The sequence below is a fragment of the Artemia franciscana genome, chromosome 18 (assembly GCF_032884065.1).
Source record: "Artemia franciscana chromosome 18, ASM3288406v1, whole genome shotgun sequence".
Lineage (NCBI taxonomy): Eukaryota > Metazoa > Arthropoda > Branchiopoda > Anostraca > Artemiidae > Artemia > Artemia franciscana.
Window position 1 is genome coordinate 3,816,288 of NC_088880.1, and position 26,813 is coordinate 3,843,100.

General features: G+C 34.9%; 1 protein-coding gene across 2 annotated transcripts; it reads right to left on the minus strand.

Annotated features, from left to right (window-relative positions):
* On the minus strand, positions 1–26,445 carry LOC136038511 (uncharacterized). Of its 2 annotated transcripts, XR_010620230.1 has the most exons (4): positions 26,388–26,445; positions 17,631–17,702; positions 4,223–4,277; positions 7–118 (listed from the first exon to the last, which is right to left on the minus strand). XR_010620230.1 is itself a non-coding variant. In XM_065721608.1 (3 exons), exons 1-2 carry the CDS (start codon positions 15,620–15,622, stop codon positions 4,249–4,251), a joined length of 1,053 nt encoding a protein of 350 aa, XP_065577680.1. In that variant the 5' UTR covers positions 15,623–15,910; the 3' UTR covers positions 1–118; positions 4,223–4,248. The 2 variants fall into 2 exon arrangements, 1 of the variants encoding a protein (XP_065577680.1); XM_065721608.1 differs by lacking the exons at positions 17,631–17,702; positions 26,388–26,445 and adding an exon at positions 14,599–15,910 and having other exon boundaries at positions 1–118.
* Positions 26,446–26,813: the final 368 nt, after the last annotated feature.

The following is a 26,813-nucleotide window of genomic DNA, read 5'->3' on the forward strand; positions in this document are numbered from 1 at the left end:
CTTACTGAGGAGAGTCAAAAATAACTATTGCAGCCTTGTAGTCAAACTCGGGTTTTGTAGGCAATATTGAAGCCCTGGTCAATGTCCCATATCTTCCAAATATATCACAGATTTCATCCTAAAAATAATTATTCATTAATAAAATAAAGGTAGAAAATTACAATAAATGACAATTATAATATATCACCATAAGAATATAATAGGCACAAAAACACAATAGAACTTATCTCCTTTTTGAAAACAAAAACCATAGAAAAAACAAATACGAAACTAATACACCTTTCAAGAAGTGGTAGCTAATTACAATGTTTGTTTGTGTCCAAGATGCCTCCTCCAGCCACGAAAGCTGGGTAGAGGAGATGTACGCCTCCTACAAAATATTTCATCTGCATTTTTGTCAAATCCTCACTAGCGTGAACTTTTTGTGTGTTTAAGAGTTTACCAGGCATATCTTGATTGATTGGAAATTGAAATTTCTAGTTTACTCTTTAAGAGTCAAAAGAGAGAGGGCAACTAGCCCCCCCCCTCCTCCATACTCTACCCACTCCTATCACCAAATAAATTCTACGTTCTTGCTTTTATCAAAAAGTCCGTGGTAACGTACTATAAGTAAGGAGCGACGTGGATCAATAGTAATCAAACCTCTAGAAACGGAATTTTCATATCAATGCCTATATCAAAAGAATCGACTTATTATGCTGATTCCAAATAAGCAAGGTTTATCAAGTTTAGTGTTACATAACAAAAGCCACCAACCTGGGGAAATTTGCAAGATTTTCAAAAAAGAGGGAGGAAAAACCCTAAAAGTCAAGGAATATTAATGAAAATCACAGCATCAGATTCAGCGTATCCGAGAACCCTATTGCAGAAGTTTCAAACTCCCAGCAGCAAAAACATTAATTTGTATTTTTTACCAGAAGAAAATTACATGTTTATCTCTTATATATTCTTTTTTACTTTCCCCAGGGGTGATCGCAACAAAATAATAGTTCTAAAGTAACAGACAAGGGCTCATTCAAATGCCAATTAAAAGTTCTAGTTTCGTTTTCATGTGATAAAAAAAATAGAGGGCAACTAGCCCCCCTACCACCCCCTTTCTTCCTCAAAGACGTCCGATCAAAATTGGGAGATGGCCATTTTGTTTAGCATAATTGAAAAGCCCAGTAACTATGCCTTTGAGAACTTTGTATTCCCCTAATATTTTACCTCCCCCCAAAACGCTTTCTGCGTTAATATCTGTTCAGGCATGTATACAAAGGGCCATCTTCCCGCCTTAAACCCACGAAATACCATGATTTCCCATGCCTTGCTTTATTTTCGATTTATGCAGCTTTGTTTTTATCCACCTCCTTTCCAAATTTAATCCCTCTAGAATAAGCTTTGCATATATGTCTAATACATAAAACAATTAGGCTACACATTTAACGACAGCAGCAGTGACGAACTTGATGCAGCGAAACATTTTTATGTTGCAACTATGATCAAAAGGGGTAAAATGCGATTTATCTTCACATGGTCCATGATCCGGGAGTGAAGAGCCTGCAGATTTTAGTATTTCTTTTACATCAATCAAAATTCTTATTTTCCCAAGGCCGCTTTGAGGATTTTCCCAAGGCCACTTTGAGGATTATCCGCTTCTAGTCCTGTTTCGTCGCGTCGGTTGTGTTTCCAGTAACGCGCTAGCTTTTCAGAATTCCTTTCGCATTAAGTTTTGACTTTGCTCTTTCCTTTTATCAGATTAAATAATAATATAAAAAAAAGTTTTTTTCAACTGAGAGCAAGGAGCAGCATTAAAATTAAAAACGAACAAAAATTATTACGTATACGAGGCGGATGTCCCTTCCTCAATTTCTCGCTCTTTACGCTAAATTTTGACTCTGTTCCATTTATTTAAATTCAAGGACCACTTAATTAGAATAATATTCTTTTTTAAAGTTTGCGGGGTCAAGTTTGACTTGACTCTGCGGGGTCAAGTCATCCTAAAAGAAATAGTAATTAGATATATCGACTATGCTGAACAAAATGGCTTTTTCAGAATTTTGATCCGGTTAAATTTGGGGAAAAGGGGAGGTGGGATAGGGGCTAACTACCCTCCAATATTTTTTGTCACTTGGAAAAGAGTACCAGAAGTTTAAAATTCCGATTAAACGAGCCCTCTCTCGATCTTCAAGGATTACTGCTTCGAAACGATCGCCCCTGGGGAAAAAACTAATAAACGAGGATTCACTTACTTTCTTCTGGCAGAAAAAAAAATGCAAAATTCTACATTTCTGTATATAGGAGTAGAGTTCTTAGACATGCTGAATATGAAAGTGTGGTTTTCACCAAGATTGTATGATATTTTGGGGGCGTTTTCCCCTTTTAAAAAAAATTGAGCAAATTTTCTCAGGCTCGTAACTTCTGATGGGTGACATTAAACATGACGAATTTTATACATTTTCAATAAGAAACAAAATTCGGTTCTTTTAATGTATCTACTGTTATCAAGACTCTTTTCTTTGAGTTTTTTTTTAAACAAAACTAAAATTTTGTTAAAATTCTTGAACTTCAGAAAACAAACTGTGCAACGTTATAGACATTTGGGTTTATAGACAAGAATCAACCTGTTCTATATAGTTTCAAGCCGGTGTGTCGCAACATTGGTAATCAGCCCCATCTATTACCCAATGAAATACCCTCAATCCAGCTGCAGCAGATGTGTGCCACCCCCTGAAAGATACAGAGCTCTGGATCACAAACTATGCTACTGCATTATACTGCAAAATCGTGATAAATAACGGATTGTTAAATCACTTTGTACTGACTTCAAAATGTCTTATAGTTGCTTAAGCAATTTAAATAATTTGCTACACAACACTGCCTTTCCATTTAGAAACCTCACCTTTTGTTTAACGCTTATCATATTGAACTTGCGCACTTGTATGATATACCCCCTGCCTAATATTCTTCTAATATGTTTCTCTGACGCTCACTCCTAATGAAATATATCAAAGTGAGATAAAAATGTGATTCTTTAGAATCAAATTTGGGCTATATATTTGCACTTTAGGGAGGGGGGGGGGGTAAAGTATATCAGGTCTGCATGCCTAATGTCTTAGGTACAATTATTCTGCATATTATGTAGTAAGAATTATTTTCTAACTTCCCACTGTCCTAATACTTTACCCCCACCCCTAATGTGCAAATATGTAGCCCAAATTATATATTTTCCGTGTATTCTGTCACTTCTCTTTGTCTCGTCACACGCTAAGCAGAAAGAAACTAACGAAAGCACTTGGTTCTATGATACGTCAATGAATAAACAACTTGAGCGGTAGGGGATTTATCATACATGTACTTGAACTTGTTCTAAAAACAACAATCACTGTTAGTAGATAGGTCTTTCTTTTTCTTTTCTTTCCTTGTATATCAGTTATATTTCTCAACACCTACTCACTATTTTTAATTTAAAGAACAAAGAACAGTATAAATGAAATATAATTGCTTGAACATACAGTTTTTGGCAGTAGCGAGCGCCAAATTAAAAAAAAACGGAAACATGGATGATAAATTAGCAAACAAGATCTGATTTATTAGATATTGGTCTAAATGGCCTAATAATCAGCTGCACCTTTGACAGTACAATTATTTTTGAGAATCAAAAAATGTTTAAGTTTGAATTTTGACGGACGGAAGTGTCACATTCAACTGATTCGTTTTACTTATTTGTTTTCACCGTTCAACAAGGCCACACTGACGTAAATGCTGCTCTAAAAGCTTCAGATTTTGAAACAACCAAAATAAAATCTTAGAAAATCTGTTTTCAGGTATGTATATACCTATGAGTGGCTCAACCTGAATCCTTCCAAACGAAAAGCCATACCAATCCAACACAACAACGGGCAATCAACATGAAAACAACGGGCAATCAACGGGCAATCAAATCCAACACAACAGTTGCTAATTAAAATTTATGAATTAATCGGTAAATTATTATAACTGATTCATGTATTGTCAACACAAGTCAATATGCATGGAAAACTTCAGTTAGTGGGACCATAGGAAGCAGTTTAAACATTGATTATAAGTTTTGTTAAGATATGATCGTCGATCTTATCAGACTAGCTAAATGTTATATAAAAATTCAGAAAATAAAAGGTGAATTAAAGTAAGGTAAATACAAATTAAAACAAAAAGTAATGTACACAGAAATAAAATTAAATAAAAACTATTTAAAATTTACCTCTTCCATATCCATCGGAATTTTCTTCACAAATAATTTCTGTCCTTCTCTAGACCTAAAAAGTGAACAGAATTTTAAATACCCACAAGATAATAATCTAGACCAACCATACGTGCGCAAAGGAGGTACTCCCACCCTTGATATCAGTGGAAAAAGACTTTGATTTTCGACATTTTATCCCATCCCCCTTTATAACCCTCATCTCCCCAGAAACACTCAATCCCCTCTATTCTCAAGGTTGGACCAGTGTTCACCTATAAAGTTCGATTGTATATAAAATTATTCCGGCATTTTCTTCTTGCTCATAATCCAACAATTTTGTCAACATACATCCTTGGGAGAGAAGAGAAAATTTCCCATGCTCCCATTGCGTGACGGTAGGGTTGGATATTTTTAAGGGCTAATATTTATGCAAACATATATAGATAATGGTAGCTTCTACTCGTTACAAAGAAAGGGGTTGTTAGAAAATAGCATTAAGAACGAAGTAAACTACAAAGTAAGCTAATTTTTTTAAATTTATATCTCCCATGAAAACCAGCATAAAGCAATGGAGTACGGCCCAGGCATGTACGCTAAAGGAGGGGGCAACAATCTTGTTTCGAAACTCCTAGACTTTTTTTTTATTAAAATTATGAAATAGGCACTGTTTTTTTATTATTATCTCCCACCACACCCCCCCAACCCCCCAAAAAAACAATTCCTGCGTATGTGCCTAGTACACAAGCGCGTACCAAAGATTTTTAGGGGAGAGAGGGGGAGTAAACAAAATTTAAAAGCGCATCAAAAAATGTTAACATGCATTTTTGTTACGTTTTTAAGAGTTGTGAAAAAACTTTAGGGGGGGGGGTTCCAACTCGGTGACCCAGCCTTGAATACAGCCTTCACATATGTCAATTTAATCAAAACCGATACAATGGTATCAAATTATTTAATTTTAAATTACGTTGTTAGATTTTCAATTGTCTAGGTCAGTCGTCATGCATAACATTTCACAGGATACAACTACTAGTTTACTACCAGGGTCGTAGCCCCAGTATTTTACTGGGGGGGGTGCATGAAGGGTCCACATCCGGAGAGTTAAAAGGCATAGGTTATATAATATTGTTTTCCTTTCCAAATTATGGGGGAGGGGCAAAAGCCCCCCACCCAACGACGCAACTGCCCACTACTAACAACTCTCTCCAGTACCAACACAGCTACACACGCTCTTTTCTCCTTCCTAACATCATCTTCACTTACTCCTAGTCTTGGGTACTCATTCTTCATGAATATAATTTTCCAAACCTACTCTAGCACCCTGAACTCGTCAAACCTCTAAAAGTGGATTCATTGTTCTAACATTTTCATCTAGGAAGCTTAAATAATCAAAGTCTATGAGTGTTTTACCTCCCCTTCGAAGCTAAAACATTTTAGCCTTCGGTTAAGACTGCTATCCATAGTATAATCAAATAATAATAAAAAAATTTTAACTGGAAGTAAGGAGCAGCATCAAAACTTAAAACGAACAGAAATTACTACGTGTATGAGGGGGGTTTGAATTTCGTCCAAATTATTTAAGAACGACTCCCGAAACAATGTTCGTTTTAAGTTTTAATGTTGCTCCTTGCTTTCAGTCGAAAAAACTTGTTTATTTATTTAATTATACGATGGATAGCAGTCTTAATCGAAGGCTAAAATATAGAATATAGAAAATTTCCAACAGTGGAAACTAATGCTAGTGTCAAATTAAAAAAAAAAATCATCCCATAATTCAAGCGTAGGGCGATTTCTTTCCGTTTTTGCCTATCTCCAACTGGTGCATGCTTGTTTTTTTAGGAACTTTAAAACATAGAGAAGAATAAATAATGCAGACTTTGGTCGTTAGTATCTCGAACAGCTCAAGTCAATTAGTGTACTTACAGTGGTATCAATCAATGAAAATATAGAAGGAGTAGGGCAAAGATTTTTTTGGTTTTTTAAAATGTAAGTACAAAAAAGGATATATTTCAAAAGATTCAAAATTGCCCCGCTCCCCTTCAGTAGCAGCCCCTAAAGCTTAACCTTCAAACAGTTTCCCACACTACCATAAACTTGCTTTTTACCGACTGGGTTCTGGCTAAATATAAATCTTGAGAACAAAAAATGGAGATTAATCATGACTGAATCTCAGCTTCATTTCTATATTATTGCAAATTAATTACATAAAATGAAGTGTTGCTTTTGTCAATGAAGTTGTCAGACGCTACGCTTTCAGTGATACTAACAGTCTTTGGTCCTTATCTCCTAGTATCAAATTTTCAAATACCCGATTTTTATATATTTTGTAAATTTTCCAGAAATTCAATTTTTCCATTCTCTTTGAGTAAAACAGCACACAACTGAACCAGGGAAACTCATAGAACAGCACAAATACAGCAAAGAACAAAACAAAAGAGGCATATTAACTCACCTGACCCAACTTTTCCACAAGAAGCTATAATCATATTATATATATATATAATCATATAAATTATCAAAAAGAATAAAACAGCAGAATACACTATATGACAAACATTATAATTAACAATGTATTCTACAAAAGCAATAACCAATAAATTGTATTTCCATGCCAGCCCAAGATAGATAGAAGTTCCACATCTTTTGTTCAAATATATTGTTAATAAGAACCTACAAAATTTCGACCCCCCCACCTCCAAATAGATATGAAGTTCCAGTCATCCCAATATATTTTTCTATCGTAATTCGCATAATCGTGTTTGCTTGTTTCGAAAAAAAATTCAATAGCACAAAAACATTAGCATTAGTGGAGTTTTTTTGAATATTGATCATGCAATAAAATTTATAAAAAAAAAAGAAATAATTTTCACAATATGGGCAGGAGTTTTCCTATCTAAAAAATCTGGAAAGGTTTAAGTGAGCAAAAACTTTCTTATTCCAGTACCAAATTATTTCTTTAGAATGATACACAAATCTTAACTTTCGAAAAAGAAGTATTTTCAAGAAGGCCCGAAAGTGCTGTCATCTACTTTTACAGGATGTTTAATACATAAAGTTGAATGAAACTAGCTGACATGATCTCAATAACTTCGAGGAGCTGACAACTTGCCCTTTCTGTGGCATACATCAGAAAAAAATCTGATGGCTGCAAAAAATTAAGCGATTCTTAATTCTGTGCACACAAATATTGGGAGGGGGCAAAGTAGGCCTGTTACCCCGCTGTACCTCTCCTTCATTCAATTTCAGCTTCTTAACAGAGAGGAAGGCCTGATTACAGGTGGTGTGAAGTAAAATCCCGCAAAAATGCTTAGTGTGTGTAATTGAAGGCACGATGCGGGTCTGTAGTCCTTTTACTTCCTCATTCCATTGCCAACATTTTAACAGAAAGGTACACAGGCTGTACCTTGTTTGAACCAAAATTTTGAACCATATTTTTCGTTTTTCCAAGGTCATATTTCGTTGGTGCTCAGGTACACTATAAAAGGTTGGAATAAAAAGTTTGCAACCTTTCATCAACTTCAATCCAACGGGACATTGTTTGAACCGAAAACAAAGGGCCAAGGTTTTGGACGTTTATCGCCTTTCTAAGGTCATATTTCGTTGGTGCTCAGGTACACTATAAAAGGTTGGAATAAAAAGTTTGCAACTTCTTTCATCAACTTCAATCCAATGGGACATTGTTTGAACCGAAAATAAAGGGCCAAGGTTTCTGATGTTTTTCGCCTTTCCAAGGTCATATTTTGTTGGTGCTCAGGTACACTATAAAAGGTTAGAAAAAAAAGTTTGCAACTTCTTTCATCAACTTCAATCCAATGGGACATTGTTTTAACAGAAAATAAAGGGTCAAGGTTTCTGACCTTTTTCTACCTTTCCTACGTTTTCTACCTTGTTTGAACCAAAATTGTGCAAGGATTTTCAACCTATATGGCTGAAGACAAAAGTAGGTTTTTGGCCTCTCCAACGACCCCTCCCCCACCTGTTCTATCATCATCAATTATTTTTCAAAATAGTTTCTATCCTCATCAATTATTTTTCGAAATACCACTGATGTAAGATCTTGTTCGAAGCAGAATGGTGCAAAGATTGATAACTGGCAAACTAATATGGACCATGCTGCTGCTCCAAGACCTCACCACGCCCATAACCATCTTTTTATCAGAAACATAGTTGTGTGGCACTTTATTTGAATTCTAATCACAGTCTTCACATATTTCCTCATTATGTTCTGTTAGAATTTATATTCAATATGATTGCAGGCATACAATAAGCCCAGTGAATTTCAATACCCTCTCTATGCCAGTTGTTGTGCAGAAATTTCAGCATATCACATCTTTCTTAATCGGAATCACCATAAAGTTTTTCAATGCAAACTATTGGTTGCATAGGATAGGCTTATGGCCCCTATAACACCCTCTGTACTTCCCACTTCTAAATTTTATCAGAAATGTAGGTATAGCACATTGTTTGGATTAGAATCAGATAACAATTTCAATCGATAGGACTTGGAGAGCCTAAAAGTCCCCACCAATCTTCAAACACCCCGCACCTACTTTTTGCTTCAAAACCGGTACGTTTCACCCTGTTTAAAGTGGATTCACACAAGTATTACACATCTCTATCAACAAAGCACAGTGGTCATTCAGTGCCTCCAATTGCCCTTTGGGTCAGTGCATTGATATGAATTGTATTATCATCTTATTAAAAACAAATTGACAATTTCTTTCAGAATTAATTATCTTGAAAACACCACATAATTTACTTCTTTATCATTATTCAAAATGACCCTATGTAATAGGAAACAGTTTATTATAGTCATTCATGACAAAAATGTTTTAACCAAATATAAATAAGAAACTATCAGAAGTAGCTGAGCATCAGCAGGAAGCTTTAGCTCCCTTCTTCACCAGGGTTATGGAGTCGAAGTTTTAGTAAATTTTTGCTGAATGGAGTTGGAATTGGGAGTCGGTATAGATAGATAAGTGTATTTCAAAAACCCGTGGGCCATATACACAAAAATATAAATAAATAACAAACAAGCAAGGAAATTAACAACAGTACGAACACGCACCAAAAACAGAATTCAACGCAAAAAGTACCTAATCTAACTACAAAAGAAATTAATCATATAAAACTTTTTCTTCTTATTAAAGATTTATCTATATATACTCCCACTCGAAATATTGTGGTTGGGTTACTATCTTGTAGAATACCCGGAAGCATCAAATTAACCCCATGCAAATAAATTTCCCGTAAATCCAAGAGCACCGGGCATTTCCGGAGAAAATGATCCAAGTCTTCATCATCATCATTACAAAGGGGACAAACATACCGCCTATCAGGACCAACTATCATTTTATTTTTGTCGAACGTTTTTTGCCTGTTCTGGATTGGAAGACAATTTGCCCTAAGCTGAATCCAACGACGTAGAATCATAGCCGGTAAGTTAAATTTAAAATAAACTTCCTCCCCAAAACTAGGTTTTGCCTGATTATAATGTTGCAGGGTTGTAGAATCAAAAACCAGCCCTTGCCAATGCTGAATTTCCTAACTCTCTAATATAAATCGTACCTGGCTTTCTAAATTTGTTGGTACATCACGAGAGCAGAGACCATTATTCCATAAATAAGGCATTCCTACTTTTTCTAGTAGTGATTTAATTTGGGATGGCCACGAGGTTTTTAAACCACATTTCAACATCTCTTCATATGCCGCTCTTACTAGTCTATCTTCATTACTCTTAGTTAACTTCAACCAGAATCTAAGCATTAAAATATACCTACGTAGCTTTAAAGAAAACAGGCCCATATCACCTTTCAGAATCTGTGAATGAGTTGTCTGATGTAGACCAAACACTCTTTTATAATACTGGAGCTGAAGGGACTCCAGTTGCTGCACCGTTTCTCCACCCCATATCTCTGCTCCATATTCTATCACGGGTAAAATTTTTGTGTTAAATATTTTTTTATGCATTTTTAGGTTTTTGATCCCCATTATCGTCGGGTTTCTAAATATAGCTGACATGGCCACCCTACCTCTCTTAATTATTTCATCAACATGACTCCTTAGGCTTCCATTTTCCGATAAGATAAAGCCTAAATATTTTATTCTTTTACTTATAAACAGTTCCTTATTATTAAGTTTAAATGTATATTTTTCATCGTCCCCAACCTTCCTTTTTTTAAAAATAACAACTTCGCTCTTTTCAGTATTCAGCCTTAACTTTTTTATATGCAAATATTCTTCTATGAGATTCAAAAGAGTCTGTAGATCTTACGGTTCATTAGCCACCAAAGCAATATCATCTGCAAATAATAAGAGAGATAGTTTTTGAGTCCCTAGGCTAACTTTCGGAGCCCATCTATTCTCTAGAAAATGAACAACATCATTAATAAAAATATTAAACAACTTAGGTGAAAGGGTGCTGCCCTGTTTTACTCCCCGCTTAATATCAAAAAGCTTCGAAAACCTATTACCAACTTGAATGATTCCACTCACACAAGTATACATGCTCACTATCAATCTAACAAATGAATGGGGAAGGCCTATATTTAGCATGGTATCCTTCAATAACTCTCTGACGACACTATCAAAAGCCTTATGGAGATCCAGAAATCCCACATAAAGACAAGTTTTACCCTTTCCATATTTATCTATTAATGCCTTTAAAATAAACACACTATCTGTCGTCCCATACCCTGTCCTGAAACCTCCTTGTTCCTCATGTATTAAATTATTTTTATTTAACCAATTGGAAAGCCTGGTATCTAATATTTTCTCCAAAACCTTACTTAAAGCAGGGACAAGTGCTATTAAACGATAATTTTCATGAGCCTTCGGGTTTCCTCTCTTAAAAAGTGGTATAAACAATGTCTTCCAAGCGCTTGGCCATTGCCCTGACCTTAACACCTTATTACAAAGAAGAACAATTATCGGCATCAAAATGGAAAGAAAAGTCTTAAATAACAATATTGGTATACCATCAACACCCGCAGCAGTACCACCTTTTAAATTCTTAAATATTGACTTAATCTCTTGGCCATTCACATCACCAACTAAATCATAATCATGTTCTCTCATGGGATAAATAACCATCTCTGGGGTATGCGCTACCTCCTTAAGATCTGCACAAACACCTTCTAAATTATTTAGGTAATCAGGCCATGAATCAGCTTCCGGAACAGCCTGGGTATTAACATTTCTCCTTCCACTATCATTCTTTATATAGCCCCAAAACTTTTTAAAATCTTTATTTCTAAAATCATCAGCAATAGCCAGTTTCTTCTTATTCTCGTACTCTTTTTTTTCTTTTTATTAAACTTTTATATTCTCTTCTTTTATCTTTATATTTAGCCAATTTTAGACTTTGATCATCCGCGCTATCAAATTCATTCAAACGATTTAATAAATATTTTGCTTCTTCTTTCATGAACTTGCAATCCAAGTCAAAATATCCCTCATTCTTTTTTAATTTTTTAGTCAGGCCACATGATTCTGCACAACTGCCCATTATTTCATTTAACAGCATAATTACACTATGTGCATCTTTTTCATTGTCTTCTAACGCTTTCAACTTATTTTTTACATGCGAGTCCAAGAGCTCCCTTCAAAATGCCTCAGTATCTTTATCTGTTAAATCATATCTAATTCACTTTTCTAAACCTATTTTTCTATAATCCGCATTATAGAAATTTCTTACTCGTGAACCGTGGTTCAAAAACTGCCCAATCTTTACCTCAAGCATAATAGCTCTATGATCAGATCCAACTAAACCTAATACTCCCATATTTATTGATTCAGGTACAAAATTGCGTACTAATTAGCACATAATCTACAACACTTGGAGTTGGACCCGAAAGGCAAGTGAACTCGCCCCTGCCCTTATCATTCCCAAACCTACCATTCGCAATCATCAGACCATGTTCCCCACAAAACGCCAGGAGCTTTCTTCCCCATGCATTTATTTTTCTTTTTTCATCCTTGTTGCTTCGTGGTATTCTACAACAAATTGGGACAAAATCACCTAAATCTGGGATCAACACATCTGGGATCTCAGCCTCTAGGCCGGTATAAGCATTGAAATCCCCCATTAACACACAATCCAGATCTTAATTAAATAAAAAAAACTAATTATTTTAGCTGAAAGTAAGGAGCGACGTTAAAACTTAAAACGAACAGAAATTACTCCGTATATAAAATGGATTGTCCCCTCCGCAATCCCTCGCTCTTTACGCTAAAGCTTTTAATTGTTTTAAAAAGTAGAATTGTTGCAAAGAGTCAAACTTTAGCGTAAAGAGCGAGGGATTGCGGAGGAGACAATCCATTTTATATACGGAGTAATTTCTGTTCGTTTTAAGTTTTAACGTCGCTCTTTACTTTCAGCTAAAAAAATTAGTTTTTTTTTATTTAAATTCTGAACGTTTTTGAATTAATGCATGTTTGGTTTTGGCTCTCCGCACATAAATTATTAAAATGAAATTTGTATATTAATTCTTTTTTTGGCTAAATGGCTTTCTCTTAGTTTTGATCAGACGATTTTGAGAAATAAGGGGTGGAGAAAGAGGCCTAGTTGCTCACCAATTTTTCGGTTGCTTAAAAAGGCAACTAGAACTTTTAATTTTTAACGAACGTTTTTATTAGTAAAAAATATACGTAACTTATAAATTAGCAACTTACGTAACAAACTTTCATAATCTTATATTTTTATTATGTATACAAGGGGGTTTGTATCCTCGTTAATACCTCGCTCTTTACACTAGATCTTAAGTTTTGTCCCAATTCTTTAAGAATGACCCCTGAATCAGAAAGGCCGTAGAATAAATAGTTGAAATTACTATACATACTTTAGCATAAAGAGCGAGGTATTTATCTCCTCCTAAATACCTCGCTCTTTATGCTAAAGTATTTTTAGAACCCCTCATATGCGTCATAATTTCTGTTCGTTTTAAGTTTCAATGCTACTCCTTCCTTTCATTTGAAAAAACGTTTTCATGTTTATTTTTTATTGTTTTCTTATAGTAATGCTAGAAAATCATGCGCCCTTTCCCTTGAATTTTTCTTCCCCCATGACAGATTCCTCCAAGGAAAGATCCTCCAACATAGCCCCTCCCCTCAAACCCACCCCCCAAACAAAATAAAATCCCCCTGAAAACGTCTGTACACTTCCCAATAACCATTACTATATGTAAACACTGGTCAAAGTTTGTAACTTGCAGCCCCTCCCCCAGGGATTGTGGGGGAGTAAATCATCCCCAAATACATAGTTATTATGGTTTTCGACTATGCTGAACAAAATGGCTATCTCAAAATTTTGATCCGTTGACTTTGGGAAAAAAATGAGCGTGGGAGGGGGCCTAGATGCCCTCCAATTTTTTTGGTCACTTAAAAAGGGCACTATAACTTTTCATTTCCGTTAGAATGAGCCCTCTTGCGACATTCTAGGACCACTTGGTCGATACGATGACCCCTGGGGAAAAAAACAAAAAAACAAACAAACAAACAAACAAACAAATAAACACGCACCCGTGATTTGTCTTCTGGCAAAAAATACAAAATTCCACATTTTTGTAGATAGGAGCTTGAAACTTCTACAGTAGGGTTCTCTGATTCGCTGAATCTGATGGTGTGATTTTCGTTAAGATTCTATGACTTTTAGGGGGTGTTTCCCCCTATTTTCTAAAATAAGACAAATTTTCTAAGTCTCGTAACTTTTGATGGGTGAGACTAAACTTGATGAAACTTATAAATTTAAAATCAGCATTAAAATGCGATTTTTTTGATGTAGCTATTGATATCAAAATTCAATTTTTTAGAGTTTTGGTTACTATTGAGCCGGGTCGCTCCTTACTACAGTTCGTTACCACGAACTGTTTGATAAATTTCTTGTATTAACGAAAATTCTTCTCCTAAAATTTCCCAAGTATTTTCTCGATTGTACGAACTATTCTGTGGAGGTATATACACTACACCCAAAATTAATTTCTTCCCACATTTCAAATAAATAGACAGCCAAAGCAAGTTTTCAGATCTACTAGTAATTCTCTCATAGCCGTCAATAGCAGCAGATGCTTTAACCAAAACCAAAATGCCACCATAATGTCTATTATTTCTTGCTACATTACGCACGGTCTGTTCAACGAAATACCCGGGGAGAGGTGATATAGGAGAACAATCGTTCCATGTTTCAATAAGCGAAATCACATCAAACGAAAATAAATCGTCATATAAATAGGTCAACTTATCACGTAATCCTTGTATGTTCCATGACACTAGACTCAGTATATGGCCCTCTATATCCTATGTTTCTACGCCTTCTGTTAGCACGTTAACATCACTAGCCATTGGTTGAGATTGCTCGTTACTAGTCTTAGTCGGGGGAAAGGCAACATGATAATACTCACGAGTGCGGTTATTTATATCCGCTAACTCACTTCGGTGTTTATTGTCATAAAAATCACGTGAAAAACCACCACGATGTCTTTCATTAAACTTCTTTCTTGGCGAATGGTTTCCTTTGGGTGCTACATTACGAGTACCTGGTCGAAACAAGTCATTTGGGCTGACAATAGCACTAGCAGGTCTTTTAGCTGTCGATACTGCCTGAGGAGTGCTGGTCGATGGCACTAATGTCTCAGTATCACTATCACTGGCATCACTAACTAGCCTCATCGGAATATTATTAGGATCATCTGGGAGCCTAGCACTAAAGGGTGGACCAGAATTTTGTACTGGTTTCAAATTACGCTTAATCTCGACTATTGAATTTCCATCATACCTGAATATTCGGCCTTCGACGAATAGTTTGTCACCTCGTAATTTTGCATCACGGCCATCATTTTGCACAGTAGTCAACATTTCCTTTAAATGTTTACGGGCCTCCCTTTGTATAGCTGTGTAATCCGGAGCCACCGATAAACCAAACCTTCTTAATACGGAGCTGTTTCTTAAAATATAGTCTCTGATTTCAACCGAGTTTAGCTTTACTACTATCGGCCCTGATTTCAATCTAAAAATGTCACGTATATCACTTCGATTTATTCCGAGAGACGGCATAGTACGATTTAATAACCCCGTTATTTCTTGCTTCAGAGTATAATCTCCGAGTTGTTGAGGGGTGTAATTATAGAAGATTAAATTCGTTCTTTTCTGCTCTGCTTCGAGCTTGTTGGCTCGTTCATAAGAGACTGCTAGCTTACATTTCACATTTTCCAGCTCTTTTTTAATTTCATCATTTGTCTTAGCATTGTTAGATAACTGCGTAATAATGTTACTTAACTGTACTCGTATGGCATCAATGCTATCCGAAAGTTCAGGAATCGTATTAACTTTCTGCGAAAGCACCGGTAATAAATCCAGGTTAAAATTAATTTCTTGCAAGAACTGGGCACTTTGCATTTTCTCGGCCTCTCGTGTTTGGACCGCCATTTACACCCTTATAAACTTATCAAAGTGCAAAATGTAAAACCTTTATCACTCCTTGATTTGATCCAGTATCGTTAATTAGCAATAAGACTTTTTTTTCACCATTCGAAAAAATCACAATATTGGCTCAAAGCCACGCGGGAGAGAAACGTTATTTCAATCTTGGTTTAAACTAGCTAGTTACACAATTTGTCTAAATGTAAGCATGGATGTTATCCGAAAGAAATGAAATCTGGTTTTGTTGTTAACTCCTTGAACTCTGAATGAAAACATCTGGATGTATATTGAAAACATCTGGAGCGAGAATTGAAGTCGATAATAACTTATAAAATCTAGCTGAGTGAAGCTTTAAAAGAGGGCTTTGAAGTAGGAGTCAGAAGTTCTAGTAGATTTTTCCGAATGGAGTAGGAGTTAGAGTCGGTATAATGAAAATGTCTGGAGTCAGAGTGCAAGTCGGTTATAACTTATAACCGACTCCTCAGCCCTGCTCGTCACTCTCATTGGTTCACGTTTTGATCAGAACAATGGCTGGGATACAACAGATCTTGCTAAAGTACTCAAAAATATTGACCTCCCTTCGCATCCAACAGTGAACCAGATCCCCTTTACTATGCGTTCGTTTACTGTATTCAGTCTTAACGAGAAAATCAACATAGGCCTAGTCCTTAAAGCATATTAATCTGAAAGCTGTTAATAGGTCACAAAAATCAAACAAGACTTAATTTCAGTCAATTTTGAGGTTAAATAACAATTATCTGTTCTTGACTAGGTCCGCTTTAATGATCAACGTTCCAAATGACAATTTTGTATAAAGGGATGGATCTAAGGGGAAGTTGCTCAATTTGCCTGTTTGCAGTTTACATTCATGAAGTTATCACGTTCATACATAATATAGCTTATGTATGCTTATGCTTACATAAGCATATGCATATGCTTATGTATAGCTTATGTATGCATAATATAGCTTTATTCTATTAACTAGTTTTTATGTTGCGAATTGCTGCAATCTCAAAAGAAGCGATATTCAATGAATCTCCCCCTCCCATGGAGAATTCCCCTCTGCCAATTAAGAACGATCGTGTTTTAAATTAAAATATACTTGAAAAATTCCTCTGCTATTTGAAAAATGTTCCCTTTATTTGGGAATCAAGTCCATAAATTGAAAAATACAATATTTTGCTGAATCAGTACATACAAACATAGATTCTTTTAAACGTCATGCTTTCCACAACAGAGTTAATCCCAGACTGAACGAAGCTATCTTTTAGCCTACATTTATATAAATTACCTAATTAATTTTTGATCACATACGAAGAGTCAGAAAAACATAAGCAACCCAAATTTATTTTAATAGGAAAATCCCCCCGCCCCACAATTTCCCAAGCATAAAATTCACTTCCAGAAAATTTCCCTGGAAAATTTTCCAAAAAGTAAAATAGCAAATAGAACTTTTATATTTAGAAAGAAATTATAAACATTTCATACAATTTTTAATACCAAATTCAGAGAATTTATTAGAAAAAAAAATTTTTTCATTTGGAAGTGCGGGAGATGAAGATTTCATAATTAACTAAGTCGTTAATTGAGTGTACAGACAATGTAAATAATTTGACCAGAAGGGACCTAATTATTTATATTGAGGGGTCTCTGATTTCAATCACCCAGAATAAAATTAAGAGGGACTAGGGGGGGGGATTTTAATATGAAATCTCTGCAAGAGTGTACTCAACAGCTTCTTAAAACTTATTTGCGATCAGACGAACAACATAGCAATGGATAGAGGACACAGATACATTTGATTTTATATATATATATATAGATATAAAAAGCCCCCAAAATTCAAGCCTATAAATCTGTGATGATAAAAAAGAAATTAAATGCAAAATACATGCTTACAATTATTTAAATTAGAAAAACAAATTTGATATCAAATGCTACAACACTCTACCCCAGCCTATTTTCACAAACGGAATATTAAAACAGACAGAAACATGATAAACCCAGCACTTACTGAGATGGATGATTGTCTCTTCGATACTCGTAGTCACTACTGATTGACATCTTTGGAGCTTCTATTATTCTTCTGCAAGAAAAATTTAACATTAGAAGTTGTTGAAGAAGAACAGGGACAGAGAGAGAAATGTAAGGCCAACAAAAATGTTGGGAAAGAATAGTGGACCTGTCTATATGCAGACCTGTAAGCAAGACTACTTGTTCTCAACACAGAGTACAGTAAAACTTGTCCTAGATTTTTCAAATGAAATGGATAGTTAAATAGAATTTGCTCATACTACAAAACCTTTCAATTAAGAAAGATTCCTTTTAAGATCAGAGGCAACACTCAAGCATTGTCTACAGTAAAGAGCAGTAAAGAGTCTTCAATGCATTACCTATTTCTTAAAAATCATGCAGACAAAAAGGTGTAAATTCTTGAACAATTCCATTACTTACGTAGAGGTAAAGTGAACACACTATTCTTGATGGAGTATAGGTTAAGACTTCCACTCTCAATAATGAAAGACTATGAAATTCTGGGAGCTATTTTAAAACATTCTTGAATACTTGCTCATGTCATTTCTAAATATGGGCCATCAAATGTTAGTAGTGGTAAATTAGTGTTTCTTCGGAGGAAAAATCCATAAGGTAAGACAGATTCCTGTTAGGATTTCCTTAAATAACAAAAGAGTTTGTCAATAGGACTTTTTAAAGCATATCTTTGTCTACAATAAGTAATTTTGGATTATGAAAGAAAAACAATTTTCTACTGCATCCTCATTTTTTGGAAATTAAATTTCAACTCCATATTTCTAATTTGTTTTAACTTCTTGATGGGATTCCCTACTAAATCATCCAATTATCACTAAAATTACTTGGAACCTGAAATAAAGTAATCCCCTTTTTGGATCCCAAGGAAAAAGATATAAGGTTGATTTTGTGAAAAAGAGGGATGTTTGATCCTGAGTCTCCAAAAAGGCTAAGAATATTAAGGCAAAATTTTCGAAAGTTTTGAGGGGGATGTCAAATTATATGCAGGAGGATTGTCAAAAGGACACAACAGCAATATCAAAGGACGGATAAAGGCATTACGCTGAAACTTCAAAGGCATGTTAAGAGTGATGCTGAAAAAGGAAAAAAAGGTCAACCACCCTGCTCTTGCCATTTTGGATGTCCCCTTAATACTGATAGAGATGTTAAAAGTCAGTTTACTTGAAATACACACAAAATCTAATAGCTATGCCTCTGGGGATTCCATGCCCTCACTACCCCTGGGGAAAGGTATGTACATTAGGCAATTTGTCCTTTCTTTTTAAAATTTGAGATAAAATTACTTGAAACCTGAAATAAAGTAATCCCCTTTTTGGATCCCAAGGAAAAAGATATAAGGTTGATTTTGTGAAAAAGAGGGATGTTTGATCCTGAGTCTCCAAAAAGGCTAAGAATATTAAGGCAAAATTTTCGAAAGTTTTGAGGGGGATGTCAAATTATATGCAGGGGGATTGTCAAAAGGACACAACAGCAATATCAAAGGACGGATAAAGGCATTAAGCTGAAACTTCAAAGGCATGTTAAGAGTGATGCTGAAAAAGGAAAAAAGGTCAACCACCCTGCTCTTGCCATTTTGGATGCTCCCCTTAATACTGATAGAGATGTTAAAAGTCAGTTTACTTGAAATACACACAAAATCTAATAGCTATGCCTCTGGGGATTCCATGCCCTCACTACCCCTGGGGAAAGGTATGCACATTAGGCAATTTGTCCTTTCTTTTTAAAATTTGAGATAAAATTACTTGAAACCTGAAATAAAGTAATCCCCTTTTTGGATCCCAAGGAAAAAGATATAAGGTTGATTTTGTGAAAAAGAGGGATGTTTGATCCTGAGTCTCCAAAAAGGCTAAGAATATTAAGGCAAAATTTTCGAAAGTTTTGAGGGGGATGTCAAATTATATGCAGGAGGATTGTCAAAAGGACACAACAGCAATATCAAAGGACGGATAAAGGCATTAAGCTGAAACTTCAAAGGCATGTTAAGAGTGATGCTGAAAAAGGAAAAAAGGTCAACCACCCTGCTCTTGCCATTTTGGATGCTCCCCTTAATACTGATAGAGATGTTAAAAGTCAGTTTACTTGAAATACACACAAAATCTAATAGCTATGCCTCTGGGGATTCCATGCCCTCACTACCCCTGGGGAAAGGTATGCACATTAGGCAATTTGTCCTTTCTTTTTAAAATTTGAGATAAAATTACTTGGAACCTGAAATAAAGTAATCAATTGTAACTAGACATCGCATAGAATTGATGTTTATTATAAAAGTAGCATAATTTAGTGAATGCAACACTGTAATTTGGTGAATGCAGCACTGTTCTGGTCACTGTATCAAGATTGAATACAGTTTGAACTGATCATTATTTTTCTAACTGAATTTCAACTATCCTTCAAAGAAAAAATAAATTACATTCTTTTAAATTTCACAGTTCCCACAAAGACTACTAAAGTATACTAAATGTAACATTGGAAGTCTTGTTAAATATATTAAAATATCAGATTTATGTTGTTTTTTTTAAGTAGTGCCCTATACAAACAGCAGAATCAGAATGTCCATCTTGTTCTAATTTTCAATTTTTGGGCTATATTGTACATATTAAACTCCTATCAGATTTCTAAAGCTTCTTGGAATCAGCAGATGTAACAAGTGGAGCACCCGAAGGAACAGTTTTGGGCCCAACTTTATTTAAGATTTTCATCAACAAAGCACCTTCAACCATAGAGAATAAAATTTTATTGTATGCAGATGATTCCATAATAATCGGTCCTGTTCATGACCCTCAAAGTGCCAAAGTCATCCATGCTGATTTTGATGCATTGTCAAGTGGGCAAAATCCTGGTGGCTTGAATTTAAATATCCGGAAATGCAGTCATTCATTTTGGAGCAAATAACCCTCTGTGCCAGTATTTTATGGAATCCAAGCCAGTCATAGGTAGTCATGGTGAAAAAAATCTGGGAGTCTTGGTTCATGATAAGCGAGGTTTAATTTCCATGCACAGTCTGTAGTAGCCTATGCTAACCAAACTTTTGGTTTAATACAAACAACATTCTGCAGTAGATTTCTAGCTGTAATTACCAACCTCTCAAATGGTTTAATCTGACCAAAATTGGAATTTTGGATGCGTTTTGCTAATCCAGTAAACAAGAGTGATTTATCAATTCTAGAATCAGTGCAGTGACATGCAACTAAATGCATAAAGGGATTTCAACATCTTACATATCCTACCCAATTACACAAAATCAAACTGCCACCTCTCACATATAGACATAGGCAAGCAGATATTCTAATAGCATACAGGTTAGAACATGGCTAGAGTGATCCCCAACCTGCTCTAGATAGTCAGTTCACCAAGTACTAGAGGCCACCCCTTGAAGCTTTATTGAAAACGTGCTAAGACCAGGCTGCAAAACAAATTCTATTCTAACTATGTAGTCTGTCAACAGAACTCCCTTAGCCAGAATTGTATTATGTCACCTAGTGTTGAGGCCTTCAAGTTTGCAGTTGACAAAGACAGGTACAAGGAACCTTGGCTCACAATATGGGATGCACCTAACAAGTTGAATTATCATCATCAGTGACCAGCATTCATAGGACTTGTCCTTATTGCTGGAAAGTGTGATTTTAGGTAATCTAAGGTATAATTCCACTGAAAAATTCCTATAGCAGGATCTGAAGGGACCTGGCAAATTTTCTGCAATCCTGGTGGCTTCCTTAGACATTTGACAATGTTCCAAACCATAGTCTTTGTTCCATATTAACAGCAGCAGGGATCAATCAAAAGTTAGTAGATTGGGTATTGGACTTTTTGGCAAGCTGATCTCAGATGGTACAACGTGTCACAATAGATTACAAATGTACTTATTTGAAAAGTCTGTTCCCCAGAGAACTGTTCTTGGACCAACACTCTTTCTTTTCTACATTAATGAGATGATACCCAAAGTCAGCAACCACCTAACCCTTTCTGCTGATAACTCAAAACTATTTGGTGTATCTGACAAATCATCTGTACAATCTGACCTTGATTGCATATAGGGATGGAAAGATGGAAGATGGTTTCTCTTTTAATATATCTAAATGTGCCACCATCTATATTAGCCACAAAAATTCACAGTACCAATACACTATGAAAGATAACTAAACATAATCCCACATTTCACTTCCAATCAGCAACAGTGATAAACAATCAGGAGTCAAAGTAGATAAACTCTTAAGGTTGCACAAGCATTCTGATCTAACTCTATGCAAAGCAAATTTCAGGCCAGGAATTTTCAAACGAACCACTATTAGCTGGTCATGTCGAATCTTTCTGAAGCTATGAAAGGCAATTGTGAGGTCAGTCCTGAACTTTGAAACCAGTCTTGCTGGACCCTTTTACGAAAGTGATACAGAGCTGACTGTAGGTACACAAGTGAGGGCCATCAAATGTATTGCTGAACTTGGCAAGAAACATAGTGAAGAGTATGCAATGCAGGTGCTGCAACAAGCTTCTGACACACAAATACATTAACTAAACCCAAAGCAAGCTCTTTACTCAGCCAACCAATCAAAGACAAACATAAAGTCACCCCAAGAAGCTTCATAAGTTACGAATGAATCATCATGGACAGCAAGAATCAAAACATGTAAAAATTAAAATTGTAGCAATTATGATTAGGTTTGGGATTTTGACATGGTTAAGTTCATCAATTCCTACCATACATTTGTTAAAAAACAAAGGCATGGAAATATGTATTTCATAATGACAAAAGCCAAGCTGAGGTAAAAGGAACTAAACAAATTGAAAATGATAGTCATGATTATTTGGTTTTGGATTTTGACATCAATAAGGTCATCAATGCCTACCATACCTTTTAAAATCAAAAACCTGGACTAGATAAATTGTTGGAAGAAGATGAAATTTCTGTCCCACCACCTGAACAATTAAAAGAAACAAAGGTTTGGAAACATGTCTTTAATAATAACAAAAGACAAGCCAAGGCAAAAGAAAAAGTTTTGTCCCACCACTTGAACAATTAAAACAAACAAAGGTTTGGCAATACATCCTTCACATTGACAAAAGACAAGCAAAGGCAAAAGTTAAAGGTCCAATAAAATAACTGAATTTTACAAAGGCAACACATCTAATTTAAGGTCCATTTGGATGTCATGACATCAAGAAAAGGCTCAAATTGCCTGGGTTAAAAAGACAAGAAACAGTGAATATCCATATATAGTAGCCTGCTACATTTGGCTCCAGATCATACCTATCTATGATCATTGTTACCAAGTGGGTTTAAACTGTATCTATCCAGCACTCTTCTAATTGGAAGGTATGGCTGTAAACAAAATGACAACCCACTTTTTGTTTGTGTAAAGTATAAAAATGATTGCCATCTAAACAACAGAGCCACACAGAGTATTTGAAACTATTTACTACTAGCATTAGCCTATAAAGCATCTTGAATTTTAATTAACAGAGACATATATTATTTAGTCTCTAGAACTATATAGGACTGTCAGGAGGGGCAAGTTCCATTATTGGAAAAGCAACCATGATAAGCTATTTAGAAAGAGCACAAAATAAGGAATCTAATAATAAGCCTACTAATTTTATGGTGAATTAGTAGTTGAAAACATAATTAGGGAAAATTACATTTGATCCCTTAAAGGAGCTCTAAAAGGTAAAACAGTCCATAGTAACAACAGTTTAAAAACATGTTTTTATAAAAACTTTCTAGTGAGAAAAAATGTGATAAATTTGTTGTTCACAACAATAATCTAGCTAGGATAAAAGTGAACACATCACTAACTGCCTTTTTATCCTCTTTTTTTTAATCCTATTATCATTTCTGGGGAAAATTGTCTTTTGACCCCTTAATGGAGCCTAAAAAGGTAAAACAGTTCATAGTAACCAACAGTTTAAAAACATGATTATAAACAGAAACTGTCTAGTGAGAAAAAATCATTCATTTGTGGCTCATCCAGGAATGGATGGCTCTTGTTACAAATCATGTCAAATTCATTTTCATACATAAATTTTACTGTTAAGATTAATGAAAATAATAAATATTACGTGGACAGAGGCCATAGCTTTTAGGTTAGATGATATTTACTTTATTTGAACTCAGTAAATTATCATAAATTTAATTCAATCCAAATTCACCCATATCTCTGTTTATGGAATTATTCTCAAATAATTTTTTTTTAATCTCTATTGTTCCTTTAAACATTGGTCCCTAGAAATCAAAGAAACATTTTCAAACAAAATAAAATGATTTGGAAAATTATAGATATGTTCCAAGAGGGATGACATGAAATCTTCAGGTTTGGTATTTTGCTTTAAAGACAATGAAATAGAATTTTGATGTTGTAGCAATCTCATTTTTAAATTCTGGTTAGTATGTCCCACATAAGAGCTTCCACAAGTACATGGGATTTTATAAACCCCACTTTGTTTGTCTATGGAAGTTCAATCCTTTCCAGAATTTAAAAAAACTAGCCAAAGTATTACTACCTCTTAAAGCTACCTTTAAGCCATTATTTTGTAAAATTCTTTTAAGCTTTTCACTCAACTCTGGAACATATGGTAGAGAACAAAAAATATCTTTCTTTTCTGTTTTTTCCAGAATATTGTCAGAAAATTCTAGAAATTTTTTCTTCTTTTCAAAAATGTCTGGTCAATTAACCAACCCGGATAATGGTTACTTATTAAAATATCTTTTAACAACAATAATTCCTCCTTGATGAATTTTGGAGAGCAAATTCTAAAAATGTGGACAGTTAAGGATATGATTAAACCAATTTTTACTTGGCGAGCATGACCAGAGGAAAAAACAAAAATCTGTTATTGTTAGTAGGTTTTCTGTAAATCTTAAAATCCAGACTATTTTCATTTTTTAAAAGAAGAACATCCAGAAAAGGAAGTTTATTATACTCTTCTAATTCTATTGTAAATTTTAAATCACCTCCCCAAAAACTAAGATGTCCTAAAAATCCTTTTAACTCCTCCTCCCCATAATTGCATACTGAAATTATGTCATCCATATATCTCCCCAAAAATGTATGTTTTAAAATATATGAATCTAAAGCTAATAAATTTGCTAATAAAGGACTTAAGGGGCCCCCATGGGTAAACCATTTACTTGTTTGAAAAAACCTCCTCTGAATTGAAAAAAATAAGAGAATGTGTTGCACAACCTAACTAAATTCATAATTATACCAACTTCCAAAACTGTTTCACCACTAATTAAGTCCAAATTTCTTAGTATCTTTCTTTCAAGAAGAATTTCTGCAGCTATTATATCAATACTTGTATACATTGACACTGTGTCAAAACTTGAAATTATAGAATTTGAAGATATCTCCACTTCTATTAGTTTTTTTACAAGTTCTGATGAGTTCTTAATGTAAGAAATTTCTATAGACATGAGTGGTTTACATAATGACACTAACCACTTACTCAGAGCACTTGCTGGTGACTTTATGCTTGCAACAATTGGTTGTAATGGCAGATTTGGCTTATGTATCTTTGGAAGATACATAATTTGGTTTTAGTCATGTCTTTTAGTTTTACAGCTGATGATGAACACTTATATGTGGTCAAAATATCCAGTTAAATTTTATATCTGTTCAATATCAATAAAAAGGTTTCATCCCTATTTTGAACTGTTTTACTTTTGTCATGGAAAGGCAGTGTGTTCTTTGAAGTTATCTACAACAAAATTGTTTTCAGCTTCATAGCTTTGCTCAATTCCATTTTATAAGGTTTTAAAAAAAAACATTGATATGGCTCAAAATTCTACTCAAATAACAGAAATTGCATTTTCAGAACTAAAGGCAGAGAAAAAACAACTAGTAACTGAAAATTAAGGTAAAATGTTGGGTAAAATTCTAATTAATTGACTTCTTGCTATCTCAGAAAGGGTTTAGGTTAGGAAAATGAAACTTTCAGGGATGGGTCTACAGGCTAAAGTATGTTCCAGGAAGGTATTTTAAAGTACCCACCTCCACTCCTTCTCCCTCCAGAGGGCCCTGAAATTTGCCTACATGACAGGTCTATACCTATTGAAATTTTGACAAAACAACATTTTACCTTAATTTTCAATTACTAGTTGTTTTTTCTCTGCCTTTAGTTCTGAACATGCAATTCCTGTTATTTGAGTAGAATTTTGAGCCATATCAATGTTTTTTTTTTCAAAATTTAGGAAATGTATTTGCATATCTTTAAAATATTATAAAATGGAATTGAGCAAAGTTATGAAGCTGAAAACAAATTTGTTGTACTTCAATTAAGCAGAAGATCTATTTTGCAAGGATTCACTTTTATAACAAACACATTTTTAAAGGTCATCAAAGGTCAGGGCCCTCTAGAGGGAGAAGGAGTGGAGGTAGTTGCTCCAAAATACCTTCCCAGGACATACTTTAGTCTGTAGAGTCATCCCTGAAAGTTTCATTTTCCTAACCTAAACCCTTTCTGAAATAGCAAGAAGTCAATTAACTAGAATTTTACCAAATATTGTTTTGTCAAAATTTCAATAGGTAGCCTATAGACCTGTCATGTAGGCAAATTTCAGGGCCCTTCAGAGGGAGAAGGAGTGGAGGTGGGTACTTTAAAATACCTTCCTGGGACATACTTTAGCCAGTAGACCCATCCCTGAAAGTTTCATTTTCCAATCCTAAACCCTTTCTGAGATAACAAGAAGTTAATTAACTAGAATTTTACCCAAGATTTTTCTACTTACACCGAATTTTTAAACTTTAATCAAGCATGTGCTTATACTGTGCTACAACCTATATTTTCCTGATTTAGAAGTTCAGCAGCGCTGCCGCTGCCATCTCACATGGATTCCTAGAGGAATATATAAGGAAGATTTATTTCTCTTATTTTTCAAAATGTTATCTCTTTCCTGTTTTTGGTATCAAAGGAATTTGACAAAAAAGCCTTGTTTTTATAAGGTATTTAACGGGGGTGAGGGAACGTAAATGAATGAGGGAGTAAAAACGACGTATGTAGAAGGAAAGCGAAAAGGATGGTACGCTGGATTAGGAATCCTATGTCGGAAGGGCGAGGGTTCGATTTCTGGTGTGCCAAATTATTTCGGTAGGGACGGGGTCAGTGACTTGTCTCTGTAAGCCCAGCCATAGTCGACCCAGCTGCAAATGGGTAG

Bases quoted from the DNA above. Each gene is read 5' to 3' on its own strand.
- LOC136038511 (XM_065721608.1), bottom strand. From the start codon at position 15,622: ATGGCGGTCCAAACACGAGAGGCCGAGAAAATGCAAAGTGCCCAGTTC. The intron at 4,278-14,598 runs GTGAGTATTATC...TTCACTTTTTAG, and splicing joins GGATATAAATAACCGCACTC to GTCTAGAGAAGGACAGAAAT.